Raw genomic sequence first — 14,156 nt, 5'->3', positions numbered from 1 at the left:
GACTCGCATGTATTGCACCACTCCAAACTTTCTGTTCTTCTTACTACATTCTTAATACTAGTCACATTTATAGAAAACAGTCTAAAATTTTCATTTTCTCTTTTCTTTAGCTGTGAACTTATGAAACCATGACTTTCTAATTACAAGGCCATTTTACACCTAATCAATTTATTTTTCAAAGGTGAGAATCACTGTAATTAGTGTCTGAGTCAAATACCTTAAGCATTATTCCAAGCCCCAGTTGTTAGCTTTGTATATTCTTTTTCATCCATTTCCTTTTTTTCTGTTGCACTTACCTCTTTAAATTTTCTTTTTCTGTATTTTAACTTTTTACCAATAGAATTCTTTTTTTTCCCCTCCACTACTTTCCAGTTTGTCGTCTTCACTTATTTTAGAACCTTTTTCTATATCCCCTTTATTATGTTTTTCTCGTAATTTTTCCTTGTATTTCTACTACTTTTAAAATTTCCTTTGTTCATTTTCCTTTCATTATTTTCCCTTATTGTTGTTTTCATTTTTGCAATCCATCCATAAATGTCAATTCATATTTTTTGCATCATGTCCCATTTCCCCATAAATATAACAATCTGAAGTAGTTACTTCATTTGCTCTGCAACCTGTGGGTATCGGATCCGATCTCGGATCCGAGCCGGCAGCTTTTCCTACACTATCTGGATCTGCCTCTCCTAGCCTCTACCCCCCCCTCCCCTGCTGCTACATACATTCGTTTTGTTTTTGCATTTTGGGGCTGCTACGAAGAGCTTCCTGAGCTTTTTGGTTTTGTAAAAAAAAAAAAAATATATTTTCTTGTTGTGTGTGTTTAGTAGTTAGGTACCTTTGTTCCCCCTCTAACTAGTTTGTTTCTGTTTAGTTCCGCCTTTCACCCCTCCCCCTTAGTGTGTGGGTGTGTTTTTGTGTGAGTGGTGTGTTGCTGAAGGGGCCTAGGGAGGCGTGTCGAATCAAAGTGTAATGGCCATAGCCAAGTGGCGGGCGGCACCCCAGTGTGTTTTATGCTTTTGGGCTGCCCATTTTGTCATCGCCTGCACAATCTATCTGCCCAGCCTTTAATCCCCTAGATTAGGGGATTAAGAAGAACAAGCTGATCCTGCTTGCTTGCATTCCCAAAGAAAAGTTCGGATGGTCACCACATCTTGATGGACAGGCCAGTCATTACCAGTTCAGGGTTCCACCTCAACCCCCAGGGTGTTCACACCTGAGACTTCAGGGCATTCAGGTCTTGCTCTGCCTGGCAAGAGATTATGCTCTGACCCTTGCCTGACAGGATAAACAGCTTGTCATGTCAGGTGCGGCACTAGGATCTGGGGCATTGTTTGGGCAGAACCATATCAATGTCCTAGCAGACAACATGTCAGTGGTCTGGTACATAAACAAGCAAGGAGGAACCAGGTCCTACCCACTCTGTCTGGGCCAAAGATAGAGGCCTGGATCCATTTTATTCAGACAAATTATGTAAAACCTTTGTTGTATCAAGCATCCTTATCTCATTTTTCAATAGAGTTCTTCCCAAACTTTCAGAATAAAGGAGAATACACATTGCATAAATGATGTGCACAGACAGGGACTAAGGAAAAGTGACTATAGCATAGTCCACGGATACTTATCTGTAGGCAAACGGCTGTGGCCACCTCTGCAGCCTTCTGGTCTAGGATCCCCTTGGATGACATATGCTCTGCAGCTACCTGGTCCTCGTTTATTTCTCATTATAAGTTGGATATGGTAGAGAGGTAGGGCTTCCTTTGGCTCTTCCTTCCATAGGTTTCTCCTAGGTAGCTGGGGACTTAAAGAAGTCATGTATTCACCATAACGCTCCATCTGAGTAGGTACTTCATTTTGTCTGCAACCACCCCACCATCCTCCGAACCTCGGTTCCAGATCACCAAAGAGATCTTGTTCTGCCTTAGGAGAGTTTATCTGGTGTTGCTTCCTCTCGGCGTAGGGTAGAGTTGTGTAAGAGGCAAAAATTGATCTGAGGTAATGTAGCACATAGCAGGGGATTATGGGTAGGAGGAGCTAGGAGCTCGGATCTTGTAGCTTGGAAAGCTGCCGGCTCGGATCCGATACCCACAGGTTGCAGACAAATGAAGTACCTACTCAGATGGAACGTTATGGTGAGTACATAACTTCTTTTTTTCTTTTGTCACAGTTACTTATCAAATGTCATTCTTTTCCAGAAAAGAAACATGGTTTGGGTTGTCCCCAGTATTTTACAGCATCCCTCCACATTTATCATGTTTGGTATGTGTATAATTTTTTCTTTATATTTTTGACACACTATTACAATACTAGCTACCAGTTAATAAACCCCATTTGTCATAAACTTTTGCAATGTCCATTACTTCTTTATATAACGTTTTTAAATGTCCTTTCAAAGTCTCTCTCTCTACCTCTGTTTGGAATTGTACATGAATCTTCATTTTTGTTTCCCTGTTAAATGCTTTTATCACATAAATATTCCATGTGTTAGTCTTTCTTTTTTTCATATTCTCCAGGAAAAATTTCCTTGGAAAAAAATAGTCTCAAATAGAATGTCAAAAATGTCTCTTTGTTAATCAGAATAAATGCTCTTACTTCATGTGCTTTTACACCCAAAGGAGCTATTAAATTGTCCCACACTTCATATCTTTCCATTTCTTTGTCTTCTTCACTTTGAATCCTTACACATATTTCCATTTTTCATTTTCTTCTGCCTTCTTTTCTGCTGCCCCACTTTTGCCTTATTTTACTTTCTCTGCATATGTTTTTTTTTACCATCTCACCACTGTTCTTAAGGATTTTCTCTGCATACTCCTATTTTTCCATAATGCCCCCCCCCCCCCCCAGGAAACATCTCCTTCATTTTCTGGTTCACTCTGCACCATTTGTTTAAGCAAATTGTCCCGCAGCTCTCCTAACTGGTGGGTTGTAATTATGTATCCATTATTTGCTGAGTTGTCTCCATCAAACAGGTTTCTTTGAAACATTTCCTCAGAATCCTGCACACATTCTTCATACTTGATATTTCCTTTCTCCTACATTTTTTTCACTACTCCATCATCTCCTTCTCTCTCAATCTACTTTCCTGTTTCTTCAGGCTGCCTCTGTGCCTGGAACAGAAACAGGAAGTGGTCCTCCAAAATGATTCCCACTCACAACAATAATGAATAGGGGAAGCTTCTTGATGCCTGTCCAAATTTCCACCTTGGGTCTCCCCTGAAAAGGTCACTAGTCTAGGGGGGGTTAACCTGGTTAACAAAGGAGAAATATGTAAATAAAATGGAATGTCTGCATGTATACACATGCACAGAGTTAAGCTGAAGTTTATTTACATGTAAAACATAAAATTACTTTTTTTGTAAAAGTTTTAGGGATAACAAAAAATATTGCAATGAATGCACTGTTAGCCTATTTCATGTAGTCTACATATAGTGTTTCTGAAGAGCAATTTAATGTAGCTTCTTTTCAAACAACAAAACAGTACTTGAAGTTAGGTGTCTTTCTCCTTCATCACTCTTTCCAATTTAAGCAGGAGAAATTCTGTCAGTTTCTGTCTTTCAGGACAATGGCTTTTATACCTTACATAGTTTTAGGGATGTCTTTCGGACTGCTTTCGTCCCTCGCAAGTAAATCCCTAGAAACTCTTCTTCAGAATCCTGAATTTATCTCCCACCAGAGGTAATGGCCATGATATTCTCCAAGAAGCAACTATTGTTCATTTGTTGTCGTTGAAAAATTGCAGCTCATATTCACTACCTTCTACATCTACTTCAGCTACCTTTCATCAGTTTTGTCCATATTGCAACTTTAAGCTTTACATTTTCTGTATTGTATAAAACTGCCTATTTTATAACTGGAAATTTTCTCCTGAGGCCTTCACTGAAAAGGGGTTACTACAGCACAGTCGGTCCATCCTGGTCAACAAAAGCAATAAATAAATAATTGTCAGTAACTCTACAGATGTCCTTCCTTATCACTTATGCAGTATTCCTTAGAAAAGGGATATCCTGCTGAGCCTAATTGTATATATTCGGCCAGCATACTAAAGCCTTATGCCATTTTAAGTGCCATACATCAGACGTATACCCTACGTTTGAGGCATAAGAATTACAAGTGATGTACACGTGCTAAATCATCAGAAGTTCTTTGCTGCCAGTCTAAATGCTGTTTTTGAATTTGATCTCTGAGTTTTTTATTGCTTCATGTCATCCAGAAAGGGGAAATTCAAGTGTGGGAGTCAGATTCTCCATAAAGACAGATAAAAATAGTGCCTTTTCTATTTAAGCACTGACCACAATCATACTTAGTTCGATATTTGCAAGGGTTTTTTACCAAAGACCCTGCACAGCCATTTGTCCTCATCAGTATATTTAGAAAACCAGTGTCTGATGTTGTTAGTTCTAGTAACCATTGGTTCTGATTCCACCCATCTGGACAGTCAGATTTTTATCAAAACGAAGTTTAAAATCTATATTTAGAGACTTCTGCTGTGTAACCTGTGCTGGACGTCTCTGAAGAGTGAAATGTAGAACCTGTGTACCATCCAGTTACGACTCCTGCTTTCTCTCTGTTGCGACCCAATCAAAGGCCAACACTGGGCTGGTCGTCTGCATGCCTGTTAAGGCTGAGCCTATGTCTGCTGCAGATGAAAAGGGAGAACAGTTGCTTTATCATATTGGAAGGCCCTACGGGGGATTCCCCAGATTCTTTTGAGGGAGGGAAGTCCCTGATTCCATTATTGAGGTTAGGCAAAGTACTGAACCTCCTAAGCTTGTTAGGATGGAGGTCCCTCTTAAGAAAAAAAATACCAGGCATGTGATCCCTATTGTAAAGGAGGATCCCCATAAAGAGCAGCAGGATTTCACTCAGTGTTTTTTAAGTCCCTCACGGCCTTAAATCCCCCTCAGGGTTTATCTGTATCTTCCCCTGTTGCCTTGTCTTCCACTCCTTCTATCAGGCTCCAAGCTTCAGATTCTTTTGATGAAGAGAAGTAGCTGGATTCTGGGATAGTAGTGTCCCTCGCTTACTCTTCCAAGATCCATTCCCCCTCTTGCCTTAGGATCAAATGAGGATGATTCTCTGTCTCTCTCTGATTCTCTTGTTGAGAAGCCATCATTTGGGGATATCATTGTTAAGATAATGGAGCATTTGGGAAAGTTCCTAAATGGTTGAGGTCTAGGAAAGGTATTCTGACCTACAGCAAATGGACTGTCCTAGGCCTTCTGTATTGCCCCCTGTTTTGGAAGCCCTCATGGATACTTATGCTTCTCGGGTTCCAGAATCTGTCCCCTACTCCTAAAAAAAAATGATGGGTTTTGCAAAGTCCATGAAGCTCAAAAAGTTTCATACAAGAATCTTTTTCTAATCCAGCTGTGATTTCCTTGTCCTTAGGTAAGCCTTCTAAGCTTGATTCCCTCCTCCAAGCTTTTGCCTTGGACAAGTATGATAAGAAAGTGTATACCTCTGACCCCTTAGCCTTTAGGGTCATAAATTACTAAACCCATTTGACCAGATATGTTTTGGCTCTGTTGTCTAAGAGTTGGGGGGGGTCTATTGACTGATGTGCCTGACTTAGAGACCAAGTCCTCTGCCCTTTTTTTAATGGGTTCTGCTTCAAAGGTTGCTCTTCATTCCATCAAATGCAGTTATGATGCTGCGTGCTGATGCCTCTTCTAGGACAGCTGCATCAGTCAGTTATCAGAAGGTCACCATCTCTTCCTAAAGATATTAAGGCCAAATTGCGTTGGACTGTTCCTTTGACACTCAGAATCTGTTTGGCTCTGCTGTTGCAGGCCTCTTTAAAACATTACAAGATAAAGGGAAGGTTATGCAGGACCTTAAGCAATTTTTTTTCTCTCCCCATTCTGAAGTTTCAAAGAAGCTGTCTTTTCAAGATTCCCTTTGTATGTAGACATCCCATGAAGCCTTTGAAGGGTAAGAGACCTTCCAGTAGAGTATTTCCTAAGAAGCTTGCTCAGGATTCTAGGATTAAAGTCTTTCTTACCTGACTAGACTGCCTCTGTCTGACATTTAACCTTCTCTTCCCCTCAGCCAGAGACCCCTTTTTCACCGGTTAACATAGTCCTTTCCAGTTTGACAACACTTCTCCACATATTTTTTTTTTCAGTCATCCAAAAACGTTACTTCATGACTTTGAAGTCCAGTTCTCCATTTTCAGGGGTGCTGCAGCCCCCTTCCTTGCCAACTCCTTCATTTTCCTACTCTTCAGGATATTTTGGCTCAGGCAGCCATTCAGCCAATTCATTTGTCCCAGAGAGGCTAAGGATTTATTTTGTATTGTTTGTGGTTCACAGAAAAAGAGGACTCCTGGGGACCAGTGCTGGAGCTCTACTTTCTTCACACTTTTCTGAAAGTCCCTTCCTTTAAAATGTTGATCTGTCAGTTACTGTTTCCACTGCTGCTTCCTCAAGCCATTTTGGTGTGTCTGGACCTGAAAGATACCTACATTCACTTTCCTATTCACCCTTTCATCAGGAAGTGTTAACACTTCTCTCTTTCTTTCTCATATTATCAATTTTCTGCTTTGCCATTTGGTCTTTCTACACTAACAAAGGTTTTCACAAAGTGTCTTGCCCCATTCCTAACGTTTTGCAGACTCCATGTTCAGATATATCCCTATCTGGACGATTTGCTTCATCAGGTTTCCTCTTAGCAGCTTCTTATTCAGGATCTCAGATTCACAATGTTCCTTCTTTGCAGTGTGGATTTCATGCTGAACCTCAAAAGGTTTATTCTGAACTCTCTTTGCAGGATCAAATTTTCTTGGGATGCAGGATTCAAACCCTTTCAGTGATAACATTTCTTCCTCTTCCTAAGGTCTTTTTTGACTGGCATCATTCCAGTCTCTTCTTCCTTTAAAGATATTTCTGCAAGAGAGTTTTTTTTTTTGTCCACTGGGGTTTGTGGCCTCTGTCATTCCAATGGTTCTTTTGTCCAGGCTCCACATGAGGAAGTTTAAGTGGTACCTCAAAATGGACTTAACTACTGCATTGTCATCTTCTGGACTTCCACTCCCATCTCCTGTGGCAGATTCACCAGATTTCTCTGAATCCCGGTTTGCTCTTTGATGTTTCTTACCCCATCCAAGAGCTGTTTGCAGATGTTCAGACCTGATCTGGGGGCTTCCATAAACAATGTAAGGGTCCAGGATTTCTGGTCTCATCAACAAATTAAAGACCATATCAACATCTAGGAAATGAGAGCTCTGCTTTTATAGCTATACAGGCTTTGCACTCTGTATGGGTTATGGGTCCACTCAGGATATTTACAAACACCACTGTCATGTGGTCCATAAATAAGCAGGAGGGCACAACGTCTTATCTTCTTTGCAGGCTGTCCCTCATAGTCTGGAATTTTGCTATCCATCATCACTTTACTCTTCAGGCAATTTACATTCCTTCAGAGCACATTCTGGTTGCAAACAATCTGAGCAGGCCCAGGACAGATCTTCATGATGGATTCTTCACTGGAAGGTTTTTGTGAGCATATTTCTTCGATGGGGTATTCCTGAAATGGACCATTTTGCCTCCCTTCTGAACAGACTGTTTTATAAGTTCTGTTCCAGAGTGCCTAGTTCTCTGGCTTGAAAAGTGGACGCCATACCTTTTTCTTGGGAACATATCTTATTGTATTCTTATCACCTGTTTCCTCTGTTGCCCAGGGTCTTACACAAGATCATGTGGGAAAGGCCCCATAATCTTGCTGGTGACTCCCTTTTAGCCCAGACAGCACTGGTTCACCTTCTCTTTCATCTGACAAGGGACAATCACCCAATAGTTGACTCTCTGGGTGATAGGGTTTTAATTCCTTTTTGCCACCAGTTTGCTGAGGATGTGCTTCAGGTTCTGTACAAGGTCCGAAAACCCACTACTGGAAATTGTATGTGGTTAAATGGAAGATGTATTCTGTCTAGTGTCATAAACATGAACAGGACCCTCTGCTGGTGAGTATTCCTGCAATTCTTTCTTGCTCATGCGAGTTGCACACATCTAGTCTGGTATACTCGCGTTAAAGCACATTTGTCGGCTTTTTCTGCTGATCTGTCTTTGGATCCACCACTTTCTTCTATTTTTGAGGTTAACAGGTTTTATAAGGAGTCCTTCAAGAAAGCCAGTTCCTCTTTGGGTTATTAATTTTATTCTTAAGAAGCTGGTCTGTCCACCTTTTGTACTAGCATCTGCTTCAGCTTTGCTGTTGTATACCTAGAAGTCTGCCTTGCTGGTGGCTCTGATGTGCTGAAAGAGTCTCTGAATTACAGGCTTTTATGGAAGTCCTTCCTTTGTTGTTTTTGCAAAGGGCTGGAGAGTCTCTTTGGACCAATCCTACTTTTATGCTTAAAGTGGACAATGATTTGGCTTTCCATCAGATCATTCAACTTTGTTTTGTTTTTTTTTCTCCTCAAAATAGTAGTGAAAGGGTTCTACATTCCTTGGATTTGCATAGACAGCTCAGCTATTATTTGGATAAGGCTAAGGGTATTAGGACATTTGAGCAGTTTTTTTTTTTGTTTCTTTTCATGCCAAGAAATTGGGATTGGATGTTTCTAAGCAAACCATCTCCTCTTGGATTTCTAATGTTAATTTTTTTTTTTTTATTCTTTTCGTAGCAAGCATGTTCCTCGTTCTGTCCTTGATCATTTTACCAGGATGGTGGCCTCTTCTAGAGCTTATTTCAAGGGTTTTGATGCTCAGTCCATTTTGGAATTTGCTGCTTTGTCTTCCTGGCATACCTTTACTAACCACTGCAAGTTGGATGCAATTTCTCAAGCTGGGGCAGGTTTGTCAGGTTCATCCTCCTCATTTTTTTTGGATGGTTATTCTGTTGCATCTTCCTTCTCTCTCACTACCTTCACTAGGTATTGTACTCTCTCTTTTGTGAGGAATACTGCAACGGTGGTAAGGAACGACATACAAGGGTCATCCCACTGTGAGATAGAGTCTTGTAATGCTGTAACTGTTGTTCTTCCCTTGTGCATGCTATCCTTAGCAGGCTATCCCTTTTGTAAGGAATACTGCAAGAGTGAAAACTTGTACGTCTACTGTTATGATAAGATCTTACATAATTGTACTTTCTCTTCCGTGACACACTGTCTAGTAAACATACAAAGAGTATTTGCAGTACCACCAGCAACAAAGTGTCTCCTAGGTTCATCAACCATTATTTCATGAGACTCCACTTGAGCAGAACCACCAATTCTAGCACCATACACTAGGATGCAAGCCCAAGACAGTCTTTCCACATTTAAGTGACTGCAGCCTAGATGATATTGCTTTAAAAAATGTATAAGACCGAAGGGTCAAATCCCATCTGAAAAGTTTTGGATTGCAGTTTTTCTAGTGGAAGAGCTATTATTGATGGCTATGGCCAGTGATTAACAAACAATTCTTATCCAGCAAGTAGCATTTTAGGGGGGTTGGGGCCCATTTTATACATTACAGTCTCTCTCTGTAGTGAAATAATGTCTTTCAGCATTAATGAGTTGTCTTGTTGCTCAGCCCTATCTATAGTATGTGACAAGACATCCTACCTCTGAGGCATCAGTGTGCAGTAAGGCTTGCCTAAAAAATTTGGAGACCTCATTATTAGTTTTGAACACTGTATATCTTTCAGTTGTCTAAAAGTTTGTTCTGCTTTCAGTGGCAACATAAATTTGAAACCCTTATCCTTAGTCAGGTCAGTCAAGGGACAAACAGTGAGAGTAAAACTATGAATCCGTTTATAATATTAGCTAGCCAGGCCTGAAATGTCTTGTGCATTTCTAGTGCATTCTCCCCATTTCCTGTCCTTGAAAGAGGCAAGCAGGCAATGCTTTGTCACCACCCCATGAGCTTCTTCCATCATCCAGGCCACTAGTCGAAGTTGACTTATCTGTGTCACAGATGGGGTTTAATTATCTTGCTCTGTAAAGCGTGCATAGCGGTGGGAATGTTTTTTTTTTCAGAGATTTAAAAACAGTCAAGAGTTTTGTTTTCATTTGAAGAAGGACTTACTAGTGGACTGACCACCCACATATCCCTGACTTTAGGAGCAGCCGTTTGTGGTATCAGACCTCCTTCACCAGTTTCATTATATCCCTGTTTGGCTGACGGTGGTAAACAGATGATTGGTGGCTGGGTAAGGACATTTAATTTTATGTATTTATACCACTTTTGCTGTTTTAAGGAAGCAATTGTGCCATTCATTTCATGCAGTGGACTCTAGCAGCTTCAGCACTCACTGCACATACAGCTAAAACAGTAAGTTGACATCTTTAATGTTGCTACTGTAAGCATGAGATAGCAAGAACACTTGAATTTAAGGACAGGATAGATTTTTTTTATTGCAAGTAGTAAACAAACTGAGCATCTGTCATTTTCCAGAACTGGAGAAGCTGATGCAGAGGGATTGTGTACCCTAACATATATAAGTTACAATATGATGGGAAGGAAAAAATATTTTTTGAGGGTTTTTTTCGTGGTCCACTTCCTATATCTGTGTTTCCCACTAATTTCCAGTTATTTGCCCTACAATGGCCATTAACACAGTGCTGGTAAGGGTGTTGTAATGCTGAAACTGTTCTTCTCCCCTTGTGCTTGATATCATCGACACTGAGGTAGTTGACAGCATATGCTTCCTCATGTTTGGACTCCTTGCTTACCTTCTGTTAAACTAGCATAGTTCATTAGGCTGGCAACATTTAGCATTATATTGGGCTTGTAATGGGATTCCTGTCATGCCTGCCCCTGGAAAAAGCCTAGCAGAACTTTTAATTTCTCTCGTCCCTTGACCAGATCCAGTCAGGCTGATATTTGAACTCAGGTTGCCAGCATTTCATACTGGAACTTTACTTTTCTGACTGGACCAACCAAGAGCATTCTTTATTTTTAACAGCCTGCATTAGCTTCTCACAGAATATATTTTTTATAAGCTTTGACACCGCATTTGTGTGAACATTTGCCCATTTGCAGTCATGAGGAAAGTGTCAGGACAGTGAGAAATTTGGGTGACTCCTTCCCAGTCTCCCTTTCATTAGATGGGTAATGCCTACAATGGGTGGCAAAATGGCTATAGAACGACAGAGGAGAAAACAAATTATGGTAATTAGTGATCATCTTACTAGTTTGTAGTTCATGTTGACTGTTGCAATAGATATTTTCTTGTCCAGTTCCCTCTAAGTATTAGAAATATTTAATTTTTTTTTTTGCTACAGACTTTAGTAAATGTTCTTTGGTTTAATTATGAGGTCTAGTTTTATACGGAAACTAAACTTATGGTTGAATCTTCTCTTCCTTCACTTTCACCATTCTGCTACATTGTTTGGTTGATGTGGTAAGTAAAGCATTAAAATGACACAAAAATATAAGAAAGTGGAAATACAATGTATTGCACACTCTCTGGATAAATGTGAATACTTATTTTTCTTTTTAAAGAAGTAAGGAAGATTTCCACAGCAGTTTCTGAAAAATAGCAGTACTGAGTCTGTGCAAGGAAATGATTTTGAGCTGTCTTATGTTTTTGTCTCATAATGTGCAAGGTACATTTCATACATAAAAAAATCAAAAGTAACACAACAGAGGTTAGCTTTGTCACCTCACAGTAAGAGGTTCTCCAGTTCAATTCTCTGCTGAGGTGCCATCTGAACGGAGTCTGCATGTCCTCCCTGTGTTTGCACGGGTTTCCTTCAGGTTCTCCAGTTTCCTCTCACATTCCAAAGGCATGCGTTTGGAGCATTTCTCCCCGGGCCTCTGCTAAAAATGGCCTCTGTCCCTGTTGGACCTTCCCTGTAAGTAAATGTTAAATAAATAAAATTTGCTTTTGTTAAAATTGTTTAATGGAATATTTTTTTAACACTGATCCCAGTTTTTAGTAAGCTATTTCTTTTCATACATTGAAAGTTAAATTCACAAACTGCAAGTTGACTGCCGGTTTTCTGTATTAAATTGATTTCCCCAAAATTAACAGTCTTTTGTTCATGTTTGTTGTCGTGTTTTTTTTTTTTTTTTTGGAGCATCTAGAAATATCTACCAGCAGATGATCATTTTAGCTTCTTGTTAGCTTCTTGGTAGCTTGAATGTCTACACTTTGTCTCAACCCTGACACTTACAAAGTACTAGATAAAGCAATTCATTTTCCAAAGCCCACTTTATCATTTTCAGGGTCATGTTGGGGACCTAGAGTATTTCCTGGTAGGCAGTAGGTATAAGGCAAGAAAACAGTGCTAGATGAGATTCCAGTACAATTACTGGAGCCCTCACTCACTCTCTCTGTTTCTCTCTCCCACTGTCTCACTCCGTCCCCCCAAGCACACACACACACACACGCGCGCGCACACAGAACTATAGGCAGTTGAGAGGGTCACCACCTGTCCTACATTGGGATTTCATTATTGTCAGCGTTACCAAGATTGTTTCCACAGACAGTTTTTTTTTTTCAATTGCTCAATATAGAAAAAAATGTTTACTGTGAAATGATTAATATATTTATATACTTAATGTAATAATGGAGAATATGTTTAAAAACAAAATCCCAGGTAGAAATAAAAAACTGATATGATTCTTTTGTTTAAACAACAAGGGAAAGCAAGTAAAATACAAGCATAAATGAAAGGATGTTTCACTGTAATTGAATTTTGGTAAAGCATGTTATTTATTTGCACCTAATCCTTTTATGTTTGATGTTCTTACAGATACAAAAGCAAATAGGTTGCTTGAAACCACATGAGTGCATTCAGTCCTTTTTATGCAATTTCTGACTTTTGTAACTTCTAAAAATGTTTCTCCTTGAGCGGAAACTCTTAAGTCTTTGATTTATGATGTTAGTGCAGAGTATTTCCATCTTCGCCCCCAGCTTGTCACAAGCTACTATAATTGGGAGGATCATATGGCTGACCTATCCTGGCTCTGACTGTGCTTTGTGAGCAGGCTGGTATCTCTGGGAATTTTTTCTTACTTTCTTACCTTTTACTAACCATGAAAGTAGGACATGATTCACAGTTCCATTAATTGCTGTGCCCTTTATAGCTCAAAACATTGTTCTTTTCTCCCACGTAGGAAGTGACTGCCAGCATTGAGGAGTGGGAGAAATTAATGAGGATGCTGGATTCGGGTGCAGCTGAGACTGGTAACCCTTTTATTGAAGTCATGGGGCTCATTACCCGGATCTACAAACAGACTGCTGTTGCCAAGGTATATGCAGCATTTGTCAGCAAGTGTAATACTGTTATTTCAGTTTCATTAAAAATGTCAGATATTGACAAGTGATCATTTTGTTAAAAACAGCACAACTGTATGCAGCATATACATCACAACTAAATTACTGAATTTCTGTACTGTACTGTTTTCAGAATGTAGATTCTTATTTTGGCATCTGGCACCAGTGCCGAAAGTGGAACTGAGACTCATGGAATACCTGATAAGGTAGAACAAATTTTGAACATGATTTGTACATAAGTCAGAGCAGGGTTGATTACCTGAATGACTCGTAAACAAGTTTCTAACATTTCTGTGCTCTCTGGGATAAGGTCTCAAACTTGCCTTTGCCTCTTTAGGACTTGTAGCCAAACAGCAGAAATGTCATTAGCACACATTTCAATGTATATGCAGCTTTTGGCAATGTACATAGCAGTAATGCCCTTTGTGTGCAACCCTTAAACGATGCACCTTTTTTCCTAGAGTTATGTAAAAGATAAAATAATTGCTGTGCTTTAGCTACAAAAGGATCAGATGTTAGCTATGTCATCAGATGACTGCCTGTCATCATAATGTTCACACAACATTGCAGATGCCTTTTAGAAGCTGAAATGTTCATTTTGCACTGTACACAGAAAACATGGGAGGACCAGTATTCAAACTGGCAATTTTGTCACTTCTTTTAACCCTAGTATACCAAAGCCTAACATGTGCTGTAGAAGTATTACAATATTCAACAGCATTTTAAGCAGCAAACCTGTTCTTATGGAGTTAAATTTCTGATAATCATTTAAGCTGTTGTATGCCTGTGTTCCCTAGAGGGCAATTAACTGGCCATTAGCATAACCTCTGATAGTACCTTGTTTGCTGTTAAGAAACAAAGGTTTGTAATGTCTCTTATTGTATGATTAATCTCTGCATGTGTGCTGGATCACAGTTTACTACAAGGATAATATAAGTGCTTATAGCAAAAAA

The 14,156-nt window shown here is 39.7% G+C and overlaps 1 protein-coding gene across 1 annotated transcript in view; it reads left to right on the top strand.

Annotated features, from left to right (window-relative positions):
* The window catches only part of ZRANB3 (zinc finger RANBP2-type containing 3), a 2,104,294-nt gene that overhangs the window by 1,286,401 nt on the left and 803,737 nt on the right, over positions 1 to 14,156 (top strand). Inside the window, exon 8 of the mRNA XM_044074946.1 lies at positions 13,044 to 13,178. Within this exon, the coding sequence (XP_043930881.1) occupies positions 13,044 to 13,178 (135 nt within the window). The remainder of the gene's footprint in view (positions 1 to 13,043; positions 13,179 to 14,156) is intronic.

The sequence above is a fragment of the Protopterus annectens genome, chromosome 6.part0 (genome assembly GCF_019279795.1).
Source record: "Protopterus annectens isolate FY-2018-M chromosome 6.part0, PAN1.0, whole genome shotgun sequence".
Lineage (NCBI taxonomy): Eukaryota > Metazoa > Chordata > Ceratodontiformes > Protopteridae > Protopterus > Protopterus annectens.
This window is presented reverse-complemented; position numbering and strand designations above follow the sequence as displayed.